Source organism: Miniopterus schreibersii (genome assembly GCF_964146895.1).
Source record: "Miniopterus schreibersii genome assembly, chromosome: 7".
NCBI lineage: Eukaryota > Metazoa > Chordata > Mammalia > Chiroptera > Miniopteridae > Miniopterus > Miniopterus schreibersii.
In genome coordinates this window covers 4582662-4600818 of record NC_138108.1, presented here as the reverse complement: position 1 = coordinate 4600818, position 18157 = coordinate 4582662, and the positions used below count along the sequence as shown (strand labels likewise).

Genomic DNA, 18157 nt, shown 5'->3' with positions numbered 1-18157 from the left:
CACAGATTCCAATGCCGGGTTCCCAAGGCAAAGTTCCACAAACAGTCTCTCACATTTAGTTCATTGCACAGTGAGCTGAGGGGAGAGTTCCTTTGTGGGTCCCCTTTACCGAGGGACCACTTGATGACATTGATGTCTAGGAGGTCATTTGACCCAGCAAATGGGTTTTGGTTCTTTGTTCATTACCTGCCACTTGTATGTGTTGAGAAAGTTCACACAGATACTCTAAACTCATTACCACAAAATGGGATTATCAGAGTCCTGTAGAATTTTCATTGTTGGAAGTTCCAGTTTATATAATTTTGAATTTTATACATATGAAAATGCTTTTTTAATAATATTCAGAGTAGGGAGAAGGTAGTGATCCCCCCCTAACAATATTTAAGGAGAAGCTGGATAAAGGACCTCCAGGGATGTTCTCCAGAAGTTCAAGTACTGAATGTAAGTTTGTGCTAGGTGACCTTTCAAAGTTATCTTGCACTACTGGGGTTTGATGGGTGCTACATAACAATGGTAATAATAATAGTTCATTATGTGATATTTGGGGTCTTAAGAGTTAAAATATTTTACTTCTGGACATCAGCAAAAAATAAAAGCTTTTGAAATACAGTTTGAACGTGGGTGATCCTCACAGCTGTTTAGGACACAAATTAGGAGGAATGGATAACCTAGGACAGCGGCTTTTAAAGGTGTAGCATATGTCAGAGCCATCAGGGGAGTCTGTTGACAATATAGATACTCAGCCCCCAACCAGTATCCACAAAATCAGTCTCTGAAGGTGCAGCTTGATCATCTTTATTTCTGGAATCTTCTGGATTCTTGTTTTCTCCAGTGTCAGTCAAGCAGCCCTGACCTTTACTTAAAATGAAGCACTGCGCAGCAGTGATGAATTGTCCCCAAACAACCTCACAGGGCAGAAACAGAAAACGACGCAGGTTTGCCTCAACCATTGTGTGAGCTGATTGTAGAACGAAATGTTGAGTTTGTTTCTGTACATAAAGAGAACTAAAAGAAATTGCGTGGGGTGCAGTCCAGGAAGTAGCTTTTGTTAGGAAAACCAGAGAGGGTTTAGTTGAACTGCCAGAGAGAAATAAAAAATGAGTGAATGCAAAGCACTTTGTAACTAAATGTGGCATGAAATAGAAGCAAAGTGCTAAACACAGTGTCAAGTTCCTTGTTACAGCAAAATATGATAGTGGGCATGGTACTCCCCTGAGGGGAATATACTTATTTTTATTCTGTGGGGTTTTTTAATTGTTTTTTGTTTTGTTTTGTTTTGTTTTAATATAAATGTTTCCCTAGAAATGTTGCAGCAGCTCCACCAGCAGTTGGTAGAAGCTGAGCGCAGGTCGATGACATACCTGAAACGGTACAATAAGATCCAGGCGGACTACCACAACCTCATCGGGGTCACGGCAGAGCTGGTGGATTCTCTGGAGGCAACGGTCAGCGGCAAGATGGTAAGGAAGACCCCCAAGGGTTCACGTCTTCTTGAGATAAAGACGTATTATGGGCACGAACCATGTTAATATGAGATTCCTGGCCACTCCCAGCCATGCCCCTGCCTCTCACAAAGCCAGCGTGCACACAGGAGACCAAGCTGGCTTTTTATGCTGCTTGCAGTATTTTACACATTTTTTCCTGACATGTTATCTCCCGTGCCTTTATTTCTCTACCTGATTTTTTTCTTTCATATGTTTTTAATTGATTTCAGAGAGAGGAAGGGAGAGGGAGAAAGAGAGAGAAACATCAATGATGAGAGAGTGTCATTGATCGGCTGCCTCCTGCACGCCCGCCTCCCCCGCTGGGGATCAAGCCTGCAACCCGGGCATGTGCCCTGACTGCAACCTGGGCACGTGCCCTGACCAGGAATCAAACCGCGATCTTCTGGATCATAGGTCGATGCTCAACCGCTGAGCCAAGCCAGCCGAGCAAAAATTTAGTATTCTGAATGTCCATAACCCTAAAAATGGAATTGCTAGGTCAAAGGTTATGGGCTTTGATGGATATACCAAATTATTTCTCCTAAGATTTCAACAATGCCTACCCACCCTTGACCTCCAGCAGTGTATCCAGGTGTCTCCTTCTCCACATGCTTGCCAACACAGACATGATTATACTTTGAAATCTTTGCCTGTTTGTAAGTAAAACTTAGTATTCTGAATGCTTCAATGTACACTTCTTTAATATTTCGGAGGCTGAGTATATTTTCATGTGTTTCCTGCCCATTTATATTTTGTTTTTCAGTCAGTTTATTCATATCCTTTCCTCATCCATCTGTTTTAAGCAAGAAAGTGACATAACCAATTTTCCTTGTTAGAGAAGTGGTTCCAGAAATCAAAGGAGGAAACAGTATCAGGAGTAAGGGGTTGATCCGAAGTCTAAAAAGCCACAGAAAACTCTAGAAAACTAGAACTGAAAAGTGCCCACGTTTTCGACATTTAGAAGGGCATTGGTGGTGCTTCAACTTTCAAGAGTTAGAGCACAGTTTCCTCTCTGGCCCTTACACAGAGCCGTGAGACAGCTGTGACTGCCAGGGCGCCTCCACTGCCCCTGGGTGGGTCTCATCCTTCCACCAGCCACACTCGTGTCCTCTTTGCAGATCACTCCCGAGTACCTGCAGAGCGTCTGCGTCCGCCTCTTCAGCAACCAGATGCGGCAGAGCCTGGCTCACAGCATGGACTTCACGAGGCCTGGGACGGTGAGGCTCTGTGCCCCTGGCCTGAAATAGCATAACTAAAAAACTGACAGGGCAGGAGAAAGTAGCACTCAGAGTCCGCACCTCAGCTGGCTTTGGAGGTCTGTACGTTCCCAGAAGGAAAGAAGGCAGTTTTTAAGGAGCGAGCAGTTGGGAGACGGCCTCCTGGCCACCGGGCGCATTTGCTCACCCAGCGGAGCTGCTTGTGGGTGCCAAGCGCTGGCACCAGTGAGTGAATGGGTAGGAAGCGAAGGACACTCGATTCTCTTTCTAAGATTCTGGGAGTGCATGGGCTACAGTGGGGCTTCCTTTTTTCCTTTTTTAACTTTTTACTTGGAATAACTGCAAACACAGAAGAGCTGCAAAAATATCACAGGACACTTTGTATACCCTTCACCCCATTTAGCTGCTGGCAGTTTATCTACTGATCGGTTTGCTTTCCCTCCACACACACCCACACCCACAGCCACGATCTGTTTTCCAAACCATTTGAGGACAAACTGCACATACTAGGGCCCCTTACTCCTAACTTCTTCAGTGGAGTGTATTTCTTAATAGGGATATTGTCTTGTGGATCGTGATTATCAGCTTCGACAGATTTGATACCGGTTCCTTTTTCTTCCCCAGTCTGCATTTTCCAGGGTGTGAGGCGAGCCGTTCACGTCCATAGGGCCTTCTCCCTGCCTTGGTACCCAGGGCCATGGGCTGCGTTGTCGTCACCTCTCTTCAGCTTTTTTACCCTTGAATCTTCCCGCAGGCCTTCTGTGACTTTCATGACATTGACATTTTAGGGGAATATAGCCCTTTTCCTCTTTTAAAAATAGAACATTTCTCCTTTTGTGTTTGATTTTCCTTGTGATTAGATTCACGTTGGCATCCGGGCCACATGTTACATAGGTGATGTTGCGTCCTTAAGCGAGCTCATCTGGAGGCTGCGCTGTGGTTGAGGTTCCCAACCGGGGGAGGAAGTGCTTGTGTCTCCCGGGGAAGTTTTCAGAGTTCATGACCGCAGGGCCCTGGGGCTCATACCACCCCGTTGCCCAGTCCAGGGGCTGAGTGGGTGCAGCCAGGTGCCTTAGATTAGGAAGGAGGCGCCAGGGGATGCTGAGGCACCCCTGTGGGCCAGAGCCACAACTTTTAATCAAGGGTTTGCACATCAGCATTAGGATCGCCATAAAAATATTAGGGCCTTTTGTAGTGTTAAATAAAAAATAATTTATTCCCTGCCTCATTCTCTGGGAGATTTGAAGCAGCTTATTATTATAACATGAGAAAACACAAATATGAGAAATGAAAAAATAGAAAGTAAAAGTAAAGCAATTGTGGTTAGAACTCATAGGAACAGAAAGTAGACTGATGGTTTTCAGGGGCCAGGAGTGGAGCAAATGGGGAGATGTTGGTCAAAGGGAAAAACTTCTGGTTATAGATGAATAAGTTCTGGGGATCTAATGTATAGCATGGTGACTATTATTAACAGTACTGTGCTGTATACTTGAAAGTTGCTAAGAGAGTAGATCTTAAATGTTCTCGCCACAAGAAATGAAAGGTAACGCCATGAAGTGATGGACATATTAACTAGCCCTGTGGTGGTAATCCTTTCCCAGTGTGTACAGGTACCAGATCATCACATGGCACGCCTGAAATTCACACAGTGTTATGTCAGTATCTCAGTAACACTGGGGAAAAGTAAAGCGTGGTTAGAAGAAGATAAGCGTAGGAATGATAAAAGCCAGGGCTAAGGCTGGTACAAAAACTCGTGTCGTAGGTTGCTGTACACTTGGAGAGGCAGCACAGATCTGGCTCTGAGCTCTCCAGCGGCTCGTGCAAAAAGGGACATGTGAGCAGTTATGTGATTTACTTATAAAGGAAGAGAAAATATTTCCATAATATGTTACATACTGTTTGCTACATGAGTACTTGTGCTGCACGTGCAGCCTAGAAAGCACAGCAGTAAAATGAGTGTCTGCCACGAATTCCCAAAATAGACCCTTTCAGCGTCACTGAAGTTCCTGTGTGCCCTGTGGACGGTGAACTTTTTCCAGGTAGGTGTGTCACTATTATAATTTAAAACATTTTTAAGCACTTTTTTTTAAATCCTCACCCAAGGATGTTTTTTCCGTTGCTTTTCAGAGAGTAGAAGGGAGGGAGAGACAGAGAGACAGCGATGTGAGAGAGGCACATCGATTGGTTGCCTCCCACACGTGCACCAACCAGGGCTGGGGATCAAGCCTGTGACCCAGGTACGTGCCCTTGGCCAGAATCGAACCAGGGACCCTTCAGTCCGCAGGCCAACACTAACCACTGAGCCAAACCAGCCAGGGCTTAGGCACATTTTTTAAAGAACACGGGAGGTCAGACAACTGCTTCATGTGGTTATTCTGGTGCCAAGACCTGATGGCAGTTTCTCTCGTGGATCTTCGCAGAAAGGACGTGGTAACATGGGGAAGAGCAGGTGTCCTTGACCACGTCCCCGGGGCGCATGCAGAAATGGCTCAGAGCCGTGGGTTGTATGGGCCGCTCCTTGCACGGACACACGGTGTTCAGAGCTGCAGAGTATGTGCTTCAGGATGTGGCCACGGGCTTTTTAGCAGGCACACAACTTAGAGAACTGGCCATTTTTAAAATGTCAGTAAAGCACACAGACACTCGGGTTTCAGAAGAGGAACCTCCTCGTGCGCCCTCCCGGATGAGGGGCTTTAAGCCACACCCCTGACGCCTGGCTGGGTGGACTTCTATGTACACTGTACAGTGAAGTCAGTGTGGAGCAGAGTGTTTACAGAAAGGGATGGCTGTTCAGCAGTAATGAGTCTGACAGGATCTGTATCTAATAGGGCCTCTCCCTTCTTCCCTGCCCTCCATTTATTCGTTAATTTGAGGTTTGTGGTGTGAAGTCCCATCCTGTCTTGCATACACAGGAATGCCTGTATTTCCATGTTCCGATGGAGTGATACATCAGCTTGTTTAAAACTGCTGTCATGTTAATAAGGAGCAGTTGGAAGGGAGAAGGTGCACAGCATTGCTGACATTTTATCCCGTTAGAAGTGTACATCATTTGTCCAGAGCTAGTCCCACCCTCCTTCCTGTTATAGAGCCATGAAGGTGCAGATCCTCAGCCTTAGAAAATGGGAGAGGGGAAGAGCTCTGTTTACCTGGGCTCACAACCATTTTCCTTTTACTGAGCCATTAACTTAGGAACAGACAGTAAAAGCTGCCAATAATCTTTTATTGTCCCTAGGAGATTTGCCTACAAGATGATACAAAGCAGATGTGAGTCACGGTGAAAGTATAAAAGAGTATTGTCGTTGGTTAGGTACGCCTGAAGTTGATGCAGGATGTAAGATTTATAGTGTGTGAAGAGGGACTTGGGACATTTTAGGTGGGATGTCTAGTGACTAAACTGATAGGATTTGGATTTTGAAGGAGAAAGTTGTTTTTTTATTTTTTTAAGGGAATAAATTCTACTCTCAGTCCAAACAGTTTAATCAGTTTCGAGATCAATAGGTGGGCACAGCCCAGCCTCTTTTTTGGGTGGTCTTGCTCAGCATCGTCTGGGGGCTCTGTTGACCATCAGTGTTCTGCTTCAGCACACTCTGAGGAGGGGCTTGGCTGGGTCCGTCAGAAAACTGCTGGTATCCACAAAGTTTAGTGCCTTTGATACTGGCTTTTGAATCTGGCTGTTAAAAATCTGGCCTCCTGCAACCTCATTCACTGTTGAACCTTTAAAAGGGCTCAGAAAATAGCATGCTTCCCCCCACTGAGATCTACACCAGCTGAAAAAGAGAACGAAAGAATAAAGGGAGAAGTAGCTGAAAATGTCCTCATTGATCCTTACGAAGCTTATATTGGAGAATATGGATTTTATTTGTAGACAGGTTGGTTTCCCCCCTTTTCTTTTAATTAAAAATGATGTTTTATTCAAAGGTCTTAGGATTTGCAAATTGAAAACACAACTGGGGAATCCCCAGAGTGTTCCAAAAGAGAAAGAAAGTTAAGAGTTTTAATAGTAAAAAGCTACATTTGAGAAAAGTCAGTCCTGCATTCTTAGCCCACGGATTGGCTCAGGATGGTAGTCTCCCAGGTGGCTAGTGGTCTGGATAATGGGTGCCTGGTGGTCTGAAAAATCAAGCATTCTTTCTAAGCATGACAAGCAGTTATCTTAAGAGAGAGATGCATCTCCAGCACATGAACATTCTTTTTTAAGTTCTTCAGAGGTTTATCTACGGAATTTAGGTATACCCAGGAAACTGATGGTTTCCTACTTTTGTACCCTGGAATTAAAAAAATGTACCCACCCAGTCATGGGCAGCTCTGTCCAAGCCTCTCACCACCACCACCACCACCACCACTACTACCGGGAGCAGAACCGACCTGTGCTCTCTGAGAGGCTCCTTGCCCGGAGTGAGGGGGTCGGGCAGGGTGAGGGTAAAGATCACACTGGTGAGGCCCCACGGAGGAAATGCCGTGAGTGGGAGGAAATGTGTTTCCATTCTATCTAGCTCATGCCCAGGTAACTGTTCAAAAATCTGCTCCATTATTTGAGCTGGCGGTTAGATCCAGGTGTTCCCGGAGGACTGATAATGGGAATCATTTATTTATTTATTTATTTATTTATTTATTTATTTATTTATTTATCTTTTTGAGAAGAGAGCTCTCCCAAGGGCCTCTTCCAGTTTGACTGCCTTTCACCACCCTAACCTCAGTCCTTACCAATCCTCTGAGATCAACCTGCTTTCATCTGATCAGGAATCTAGTGATAGGAGTAAGAGGAGAAGCTTCTTCCTCAGGGCACAAGAGGTAGAGACTGTGTTTTCTAAGATTACACAAGTAATACATATAACAGTTTAGTAGTAAATGGAACAAAACCCAAGCCCCATCCCTCCCTCACACTCACTCCACATCACCTTCCTCCCTCGGTAACCCTGTTGACTACCTTTCCCACGCATGCTTCCAGACCTTCAGAAATTATATATGATGGAGGTTTTATTGTGCATAGCATTCTGCAGCTGTCTCTTAGCAGTGCCTTGGTAAGCCTTCCATATCCTTTTACATGTTTGTATTTCCCTTATCTCCTTGAGTTTTAATTGGGAACAGCATGGCTCATACCCATTATTCTAGCCGACATGTAGGCAGCCTTTATATTTTTTGCTGTTTCTAGTGATGTAACATGTGTCTTTGTGTGCTGCATATAGCATCTGAAAGCACCTTGCTCTGTCTTGCTCTTATTAGCCCCCTGTTTGCACTGAGCAAGCATGAGTGCAGAGACAGCCTGAAGGTGGAAACCTGAGCGTAGCTCCCTGGGTGAATCCCAAGGCCCACCGAATGGCACCTCTGGGTTTATGGATTCATTGGATGGGGGAGTTTCTATTTTAATGCATCTGGAAAAAATGGCCCATTTGTCTTTTCCTTTCTTCAACACTCCAGGTAGACCTCACAGGAAACACAAGTTAAAATACTCCCAGGTGTGAGAGCATTAAATATATTAAGGGCTCAGGGCCTGTGAATCTTAGAAGCATCTACTTCCAGATCAGTCACCTTTGTTAGCAATAAAAATGGGCAGGGGCTGGGAGGAGGGATGGGGCAGCCTTTTCCATGCTGGCCTCGCGCAGCTCAGGAAACTGACTGTGGCCTTGTTCTGCTGTGTAGGATTCTTCCTGAAGCTCCCTGTTGTAGGGACCATGGCTTTGGCTTGGCAGCCAACATCTTCAGCCCTTGGGTCCGCCCTTCTGTGGTTTTCTCAAGCCTTGGCAAGGCGCGTGCCCTCTGCCAGCATTGCCACCGCGATTCGAGGCAGCCTTTCTGGGCCCGGAGCTCGGCATGTCGAGGAGAAGCACACCTGGCTCCCTGTCCCTGCTGCACCTCACACACCAGTGCCTGTCACGTACCTGTACTTACCTTGGTGACGTGAGGACTTGAACACCTTTGATCTCAACCAGTTGGTAGAACGTTAGTGGCAGAGGGTAACTATGCCATTAGCTCAGCCCTTCCCCTGACCTCCAGGCCCAGACTTAATGTCACATTGTCTCAGTCTAAACCAGGCTCATCTTTTCCTTCAAATAGGTGGTCTTCCCCTCCCTTTCCCCCCCCCCGCCCCCGCCTCGTGTTTTCTGTCTCCTGAACGGCACTCCAGGGAGCACGTGGGAACCATCCGAGGCCCTCCCCTCTCCCTTGCCCTGTGTGCAGGCCCTCATCAGGATCTGAGGAGGCTTCCTCCCTTCCTCCCTGTTGCTTTATGTTTGTTCGGGCTTCTCTGTTTCTGTCCTGGCTTAAAGCAATGTTGCCCAATAGTCTCTGTCTCAAAGCTCTTGCCTTTCTGTCACTCACATAGGAGCCGGAGTAACCTTTCCGGATGCATCTTATTTATTTCTGCCTTCATGTTTCAGGAAGGATTTAGGTGCCTACAGGCATCTGATCATGCTACTCCCTTGCTTAATATCTGTCATTGCTTCAGGTCCAAAATGCTCAGCATGGAGTCCAGAGTCTTCCATGATCTGATGCCCCTCTATTCCCCCAGGCTCAGCTATGGTCCAGAAGCCCCGAGAAACTCCAGCACCCCAGCCCCAGCACCCTCACTGGTGTGGGTGTGCTGTGCACCATGCCCAGCTCCCTGCTCTCAGCCGCAAAGCAGGTGACCTCAGTGACCTGGTGAGCCCGAGAGGCTCCTGCCTAAGAAGCTTCTGTAGAACCTATGAGCACATTCCGACGCTCAGGCCCTCTCCACCTACTTAGTTCCATTTCCAAATCTCATTCCCAGTTTTCCATTCCAGCCGTCTGCTCCTGCACGGACAGCCCTGTAGTTCATGTTGTGTCGGTCCCCCTTCTTGTCACAGCGTTGGCATAGCAGCCTCCCTTCTACAGTGGGGATGCTCCTCTGGTCCTTCCATTGCTCTTCGGTTTCCTTACGTATCCCTCTGTGTTCTTTAACCTCTCCTAGTAATCATTCCCCTCACAGTCGCTTGCCAGGCGTCCAGCCTTCGCTGTGCCCCTGCTGCCCTTTAATTAAAAAACAAAAATCAGGGGTTAAAAAATAAAAAAACATACATGATCATGAGCCCTTTAAAGGCAGGCAGTGGTGACTCCCATGTGGGAACCTGCCCACTCTGTAGATCCTGCGGAGGGAAGCAGCAGAGAAAGGTCAACGGCCAGGGCCAGTGTGGAAACCAGGCCAGGATTCTGGAATGCCCGCTTTCGAAGTCAGTCTTTGCTCATTCACTCATACGACAAACGGTTGAGTGCCTCTGTCCAAGCACTGTTCCGGGCACTGGAGACACGAGGGTGACTTGCCTCCCGCTGTCATGGGGCTCAGTGTCTGCTGAAAGAGAAGGACACCAGTGACTGAAAGATAATCACAGACCAGCATGATAACTGGATCATGACCAGCTGCGGTCTGTGGTGACATCAAGGGCCCTGCAGATGGCTGAGATTTCCTCTCTTATGTAACTTTTTTTCCCCCTGGAGTTCTTTAAAACCTATTGCAAACATATAATTTTACCTGTAGATAATTCAGTATATATCCCTAACAGACAAGGGCTTTAAAAAACAAACCAGGTCATGACCACAATGCGTAATACAACCAACACTAATTTCCTGGTATTATGTAATAATGCCAAGGCGGTATGTGTGCAGATTCCTGTTTTCTCAAAATACCTTTTACACTTGATTTGAGACAGTTCAAACATGTGCCACACATAGCTTTTGGTGATTTGTATTTTAGTATATGTTTAATATAACATTGCCTATAGTGGCCCCAAAAAAGAGGGCCCAGTGTGAATGCCCATGAAGTGGGAAATGATTTGACCAATAGACAGGATTAGAGGGAGTGGGGTGGGAGGGGTATTTATTTTTTTCTATGAAAACTTCTATAGTGTTTGACTTGGTATGAAGTACACTGTGTTCTTTTTATTCTCAAAGATAAAATCTTAATAAAGAAAAGAACAGGATCATTAAATGGTTTTTATTGCTTCGTTCTCTCTGCTGTCTTTGACCAGACAGCTTTAAGTTTGGTCAGGAGAACCCACCCATTTTTTTTATAGATTGTTCCTTGGAGTGGAGTAGCCACAAGCCAAGGGGTGGGTGGGTTGGGAAGTGCATCGGTAGTGTATTGATTAACTTTGGCTTGGGCTAATTTTTAAATCATATGTGATTATGGTTGGAGAATTCTTAGCAAGTCTGTTGATTTTGTGCTACACAGTGATTTAGGGTCAGCGCATTGCTCTCAGTGTTTAACACAGCCTGTTCTTTTCTGTTTGCCCCCCCCCCCAGGCTTCAACCATGTTAAGAGCCTCCTTGGCACCCATGTAAGTAATTGCTCTTAGAAGTTGTTATTGTGGGACAGCTGTGGGTAAAACTGGAATTCAAAGCAACTTTAACAAGTATTCATCCAAACAGCTGAGCTCCACATGGATAGTAAAGGAAATACCAGTAATTATAAATAATATAGTTAAAATAGAAGACTCTCTTAATGTTAATTCTGTTTATTTTGGTGAGGTAGCATCCAATGGAAAAACTTGTTGAATAGTTCCTGTAGTATTCTCTAGAAATCAATTTAATTTACCGTTACAAGGCAGTCAGCAGTGTTGCAATGCCTAAAGTTTGTGTTCCCTGCTGAGGGGCCACAGGATAGCATTGTATGAGCCTGAGCATTTCTATCCAAACCTATTGTGTTGTCGCCATGGGGGTGTCTGACGCTCAGGGCCTCCCCCAGGCATGTGTGTTGCAGTAGCAAGGAGGCGGAGCACCTCTGGCAGGGATGTGGGGACGAGGGAGGGTTTGGGGTCCTCTGAGCCAGGCCTGGGGGGAGGGTGCTGTGAGGTTACTCAGACCCCTGAGATGGACACAACATTCCCCCTGCCTCTGTCCGGCCTGAGTCCAACGCTGACCCTGCGCTTGGTGCTCTTCAGATGGCGGCTGCGTCATGTGCTTAGGAGCTCACTGCTGGGGTAAAGTCCACTTCAGCTTCCTCATTAGTAAAGTGGGAATAGTGATAGTAACTATCACTGGATCGTTGTGAGGATAAAAATGAGTTACTGTGTACCAAGCAGTGCAGCTGGGGCCCTGGTCAGCTTTCCGTGTTTGCTCGTTACTCCCGGTGATCTGAGAGGCAGGGTCACCGCGGAGTGTGCAGGCAGGTAGCTGGGAGAGGCGGTGAAGAGGGCCGGCCACGGGAACGGGGGCTTGGTGGGCAACCTTGCTGGCAATAAATTTAATTGGCCTCCTCTGCCACAGAACATTATCAAACCTGGCTTTACAAATGGAACTTCTTCTGTCTAGAGCAAGAGCCTATTTAAATTTTAAATTAAAAATTTATTTTTTATTTTGAAATAATTCCAGAGTTGCAAAAATAATACAAAGACAGTCCCTGGGCCCTTCACCCAGATTCCCCAGTGTTAATATTTTACGCAAGCCCAATATAGTTATCAGATAAGAAAATGAACACTGCTGTAGGACCATCTAATCCACAGCCCTTGTTACCCGTTTGCCAGTGTCCCCTGTGTCCTTTGTCTGGCCAGCATCCAGTCCAGGATCACACACTGATTCAGTTGTCATGTCTTAGTTTCCTTTAATTTGAAATTGTTCTTTAGGCTTTTCTTTCATGGCCTTGACACTTTTGAAGAATACTGACCAGTTATTTATCAACTGGAATTTAAAAAGTATCTTTATTAGTTTTTATATTCACAATAGTATCTGCCTCAGGAAAAAAAAGTGTCAAAATAATCAGTGTGCCCGTGTATGAGGGTTTACCGTTTTTTGTGTAAAATAGGAGATGCTCCTCCCCAGGAAATCAATATTGAAATTAACAAAGAAATTAACACCGATACAGTACTGTTAACCAGACCACAGACCACATTACATTTTCATCTGTTTTTCAATACACTCCAATCTTCTAGTCAACAAAAGAACAAAACAAATTGTGAAGAACTTGTTTTAGTGACAAGAAATCGGCTGGTTCCTTTTGTTTCCAGCCGACCTGGAGCAGGTGCTGGGAGATCTGCACTGTGTACACCTCTGAACAGAGATCTCTTATCTGGAACCTGACTTCCTCTGAGGTCTTTACAGTGGCACCTCAGTTTTCGAATGTGATCCATTCCGGAAGCCCGTTCGAGTTCTGAAATGTTCAAAAACCGAGGGATCCACAGCCAACAGCTGGGCCTCGGGATCTTGCCCTCAGCAGAAGCCGCGTGGCATGTTCGACTTCCGAGGTGTGTTCGAAAACCGAAGCACTTCTTTCTGGGTTTATGGCATTTGTAAACCCAAATGTGCACCAACGGAGATGTTCGAAAACCGAGGTACCACTGTACTTGGAATCCTCTTGAGGAAGGTTTGCAAATTGTCCTCCTTCCTGCCTGTCTCACAGGTGGGTGTCCCTCACCACCTCCTCACCACGCCCTCTGCCTCTGTGGAGGGGCGACTGTGCACCTACTCTTCAGAGGTGTTTCCCGACCCCTGACTGTCCTCACAGTCTCCCAGCTCAGTCCTGCAGGTCTTAGGTAGAACTCCAGGGCCTGCTGATGCCAGTAGTCCTTGGGCTTCGCTCAGGAATGTTGGTGAAAGGTCATGACACCTCCAGGGCGATTCCTCCACATGGGGGACAGGGAGCCCTGGCCTAATCTGAATGCAGTGGTTTCCAGACCTGTTCAGGAAAAATGCTATGCAGAGCCCTAGTTCCTACAGCAGGAAAGGCAGAGTGAGCTATTGGAAGCGGGGTAGGGAGCCTGGAACCCAGGCCTCTCTGGAAGCCTGGCGTTAATTCTAGGAGCACAGAAGAAGCAGCCAGACCTCTGCTGGTCCATTCTGTCAGAGCAGCTCTAGACTGGGTGTCAGGGTCCTCAGGAGTATACTGAACATGCCCTTTGCCCACTTCTTTCTCTTTGAACTTATGCTGCTGTGTAGGAAACTGAAGGATGTCCCATTGCTGCCCTCCTTGGATTATGAGAAGCTGAAGAAGGATTTGATTTTGGGGAGCGACCGCTTGAAAGCTTTCTTGCTGCAGGCTCTGCGCTGGGTACGTACCTTTCCCACAAAGCTGAAAAAAAAGACTTGATTTCCTGGGCTGCTGCCTTACTGCATCCTTTCACCCATCTACTAAAAATCTTTCTTCCTGCTGCCTGCTGACATCAAGAGCTAAAGTGAAAACAGCTCTGAAGGTAGCCTTGGCCTGTCTTTAAAATCTCCTACATTGACTTCACCATGTCCATTGCCTTCCTGAGGTAGTTTCACATAAGCAGTTTCTAGGCCCTAGAGACTCCCCTGTCATCTGTCCCTTTCCTGATCAGGAGCCACACTGACAGCTGCTGGGGTCGGCGTGTCAGCACGGCATCCTTCTCACGGTGCACATCCACAAAGCCCTTGGTGTTCGCTGTCACCATGTGGCCACGCCAGCAGACCTCAGGGTGAAACCTACCATGTCTGTAAGGGAAAATAAAGTATAAATTGTTGCTTCTCGCCTCCTGTCTCAGATTGATCATGGTTAAGTCAATGTTCTCGGGCTCTTTGGTTTCAGACCCCTTTACTCTCTCAGAAACTACTGAGGACCCCAGAGAGCTTTAGTTTATGTGAATTTTATCTACCATTATTTACAGGGATCTTTAGTAAGATTTTCCTGCAAAAGCAAGGATATTGGCTCACTTGAGTTGCTTGGCTTTCTTACACCCTGACTCACTCTAGCCCAGCCCATGTGCACAAGCACACACCCATTTCACATGCTCTCTGGGCACCATTTGTCTTCCAGCCCTACAGGCAGTAAGTAAATTCTAACTTAACACAACACACTTAGGCTTTTCAAAATCCACAAAATTCTACCCAGCTACATAGACACACACACACGCACACGCACACAGCATTGCTGTGTCAGGCCCAATAGGATAAAGTCTAGCTTGTCGGTATGGCATTCGTTCAGAGCCCCTACAGCCTCCCTGTGCCCTCTCCTGTACGTCCCGCCTCACTGAGCTGGCCCCCACCCCCACCACAGTCACATCCTTGTGCTGGCTAACAGTCTGCTCATCCTTCAGGGGCCAACTCTTGAGCCCCTTTCTACAAAAAATCCTCTTCAGGTGTTGGCGAGCTCTCCCTTTTCTGCACACGCACAACCCAGGCATGTTTCCACTTTACTTCCCTGAAGATTTCATACGTGTAAATTGACTTCTACCCCCCACCTCGTCCACTTAAAAGTACATCATAATTTCTTATTAATGGACTGGTTGGCTGCTTACCTAGCTCCCCAGCATACTACTTATTTTGTTTGGTTAAATGTGTAGTTACTGGGACAGCTGTTTAAAACACACCCACTCCGTGAACATTTTCCTCCACGGTCAGACATATCACTGTTGCTTTTCTTCATTCCAGCGCTTGACCACATCCCATCCTGGAGAGCAGAGGGAGACCGTTCTGCAGGCCTACGTCAGCAACGACCTCCTGGACTGTCACGGTCACGGCCAGGTGGGCGAGCCGCAGCCCGAGCCCAGCAGGGCCTTCGCTTTCGCGGGAATGGTCCTAGCAGCTGGGGGGGCCTTCCATTCTCTGCATATTTTCAGCCCGGTGACTGAACGTCAGCCTGGGCTTCTGTTAGCTCCTTAGATCTGCTCTTCACCCTGGATGTCAGCCCACTTTTCACATCTAATACAGAGCCATGAACAAGTTAGATCTGCTGCACTCAACTGTGGAGCTCGGTTCTGCCATTTTTCCTTGTCTCAGATTCCCAGATCTTTCCCTCACCTTCGTTTACCATGAGTCCTGGGATTGAGCATGACTTAGGAAAGGTAGGTGAGCAGATTCAGTGTTTTTTCTTTCTTTTTTTCTTTTTTATTTTTTGAGGATATGTTTTTATTGATTTTTAGAGAGAAAGGAAGGCAGAGAGAGAGAGAGGGAAACAGATGTGAAAGAGGAACATGGACCTGTTGCTTCCCATACACACCCCAGCCGGGGAATCCACAACCTAGGTACGTGCCCTGTCTGGGAACAGAACCCACAGCCTTTTGGTGTACGGGACGATGCTCCAGCCACTGGAGCCACCTGGCCAGGGTGCAAATTCAGTGTTTTCCACCTGGGCCTGCCTTAAAGTGTGTCTAACACTGTATTTGTATGTGACTCTGGGCCAGATCGTTCTAGTGGGACAAGTATGGGGTTTGGAGTGAGACGAACTGGTTTCAGACCCCTGCCCTGCCCCCTGTTAGACGATACCTTTCATGAGTTCTACTTTGAAAGGTTCACTGTTTGGGGCACTTCTCGAGCCCTTTCAATCTGACAGCCTTAGTTCTGGGAACTTCTCTTGAGCTGGTGTGTTGGTGAGTCTCTGCTCTCTCTCAGTGCTGGACCTCTTGAACTGTTTCTCTAATTTTCTTATCTTTTCTCTCATATTTTTCTTTTTACCCCACTTTCTGAGAGATTTTTCTCATCTTTATTTTCCAACCATTCTGTCAAGTTTTTCATTTCCTTTTTTATAGCATTCTGTTGTTTCATGGATGCAATTAGCTTCTGATATCTCTAAGTATATTAGTGACAAATTTTGTTTATTTTTAGTTTTCTTATCCCTGCACAGTCTCATTTCCTCCGAGTTTGCTTTTGTTCCTGCACCCTGTTTATTTTGGCCCTATTTTCCATGTTAGAAACTTCCCTTGGGTTTCTGGTAGACCTTGGTTATCTCCTGATGTTTAGAGAGGGGGACTGAAAAGCCAGTAGGAAATTCTGAGTATGAGGGTAGGGCCTGTGGATGGAGATCCCCACTGAGGGTGAGCCAGGTGGGCCATCTGTCAGGAGCAGGTGGCTTCAGGACCTGTAGTTCTTCCACTCAGGCCAGTCATTTTCCTCCAGGGACAGTCTTCTGATCTCCCCCCTAAAGGGGAAGGGTCTGGTTGCCAGTGCTCTGGGAGCCAGGTAGGTGAAGAGGACTGGGGGTGGCTCTTTAGACACACACCCCCCATTTTGATGTAGAAGCCCTGCTCGCCTGGGCCTGTGTCCCCCATCCGGAGACCCTTACGTTGCCTTAGCAGGAGAACACCCAGCCTCTGGTGAGAGGAGGACAGTGGTGTAGGAGCAGCATGAGCTGCTCCTTCAACAGTTTTCATTCATTTGTTCATTCATTCATTCTTATTTTCCCCGCTCTCGAGCCTTTTGAGGGTAAGTGATGTAAGTGGGGTCCCCTCCTCATTGCCCACATGGAATTCTTGAGTCTGCCAAGTCTGTTTCCCTCTGTCTTCCCAATTCCAAAAGTGTGTGGTTATAATTTCTTTTGCTGTTCTCTGTGATCTTGAGAATTTGTGTCATTCTTAAAAATCCATTTACTAGAGTTTTACTGTGGTTTCAAGGAGCAAAATTGGAAGCGTGTGTTGGATCTGTCCTTCTAAGCTGGAAAAAGACCAATAAGAGCAAACGGTATCACTGACTTTGTGTCAGTCACTGTTCTAATGCCTTGTGTAATTCTTTTTTTAAATAATTTTTTATTTTTCAATTATAGCTGACACGGTATTATATTAGTTTCAGGTATACAGCATAGTGATTAGACGTTTATATAACTTTGGAAGTGACCACCCCAATAAGTCTAGTACCCATCATATAATCCTTTTAATTTAAAACTTTGAATAACTGATATTCATCAGATCAGAAAAAATCAGTTGGCAATCAAGGTTTCCAGATGACCTGCTTGGCTTTAGTCTCACCTGTAATAAATTCAGGCCGAGGGAGAGAGCCCCGGGCCGCAGAGGGGCCCTGTTGCCGCTCACTGTTCTTTGACTCCCTGTCCTTGCTCCTTTGTGCCCCGCAGAGGAGCGTGCTGCAGCTGCTGCGCGGCAGGAGCGACGTGGTGCGCCAGTACATGGCCAGGCTCGTCAACGCCATTGCGTCCCTGGCAGAAGGTGAGGTGCCCACTTTTCTGCAAAGTGAAGAGCTAGGTCTCACTGATGCGGTTTTCCCTTTAAAAACAGGTGCTCTCCAAGTTTTTTATAGATGATGTGTTTCCTCAGTTTATTCCTGTTCAGTGCATCTAAGGTTTTTTGTGAAAATTGGGTGTTGTCATGTTGCTGTTGACTGTGTTAGAACAAATGTTGATGGTTTGGGAGTTTCTTTTGTAAGCCTTCTGGTTTTGTAACTGTACTTTTTGGATTGCTTTCGATATATAACAGATAATACATTTTCTATAATTTTCTACTTCAGTAAATTAAGGTTGGTGACACCTTTAAAGCTGTTCCCAATATACATTGTACCATTTCCTGCAAAAGACCACAGCCTCTTAAATCAAGAGGATTTAAAATTTTCAGAGGTTACACACCACCATAACTAAATTGAAATGATTTTACAAAGTGTCATTAGTGTCTGAAGTTCTACCTTGTTTGAGCTCTTTTTAAAATGAATAAAGGGAGTTTCAAATTATGACTATGATGCTCCAAAAATGTGTCCATTCATTTATCTGTGCATTGATCCGTCCATCTAGCAAGCAGTTATCATAAGCCAGGGTATGCGCCAGGACCATCC

General features: G+C 46.2%; 1 protein-coding gene across 2 annotated transcripts in view; it reads left to right on the top strand.

Annotated features, from left to right (window-relative positions):
* ARMC9 (armadillo repeat containing 9) overlaps positions 1 to 18157 on the top strand; it is a 74105-nt gene that overhangs the window by 16046 nt on the left and 39902 nt on the right. For both annotated transcript variants that reach the window (XM_081142780.1, XM_081142781.1), the window contains exons 8-13: positions 1303 to 1460; positions 2603 to 2701; positions 10958 to 10992; positions 13586 to 13697; positions 15038 to 15130; positions 17451 to 17541. In XM_081142780.1, coding sequence (XP_080998906.1) covers positions 1303 to 1460; positions 2603 to 2701; positions 10958 to 10992; positions 13586 to 13697; positions 15038 to 15130; positions 17451 to 17541 — 588 coding nt within the window. The remainder of the gene's footprint in view (positions 1 to 1302; positions 1461 to 2602; positions 2702 to 10957; positions 10993 to 13585; positions 13698 to 15037; positions 15131 to 17450; positions 17542 to 18157) is intronic.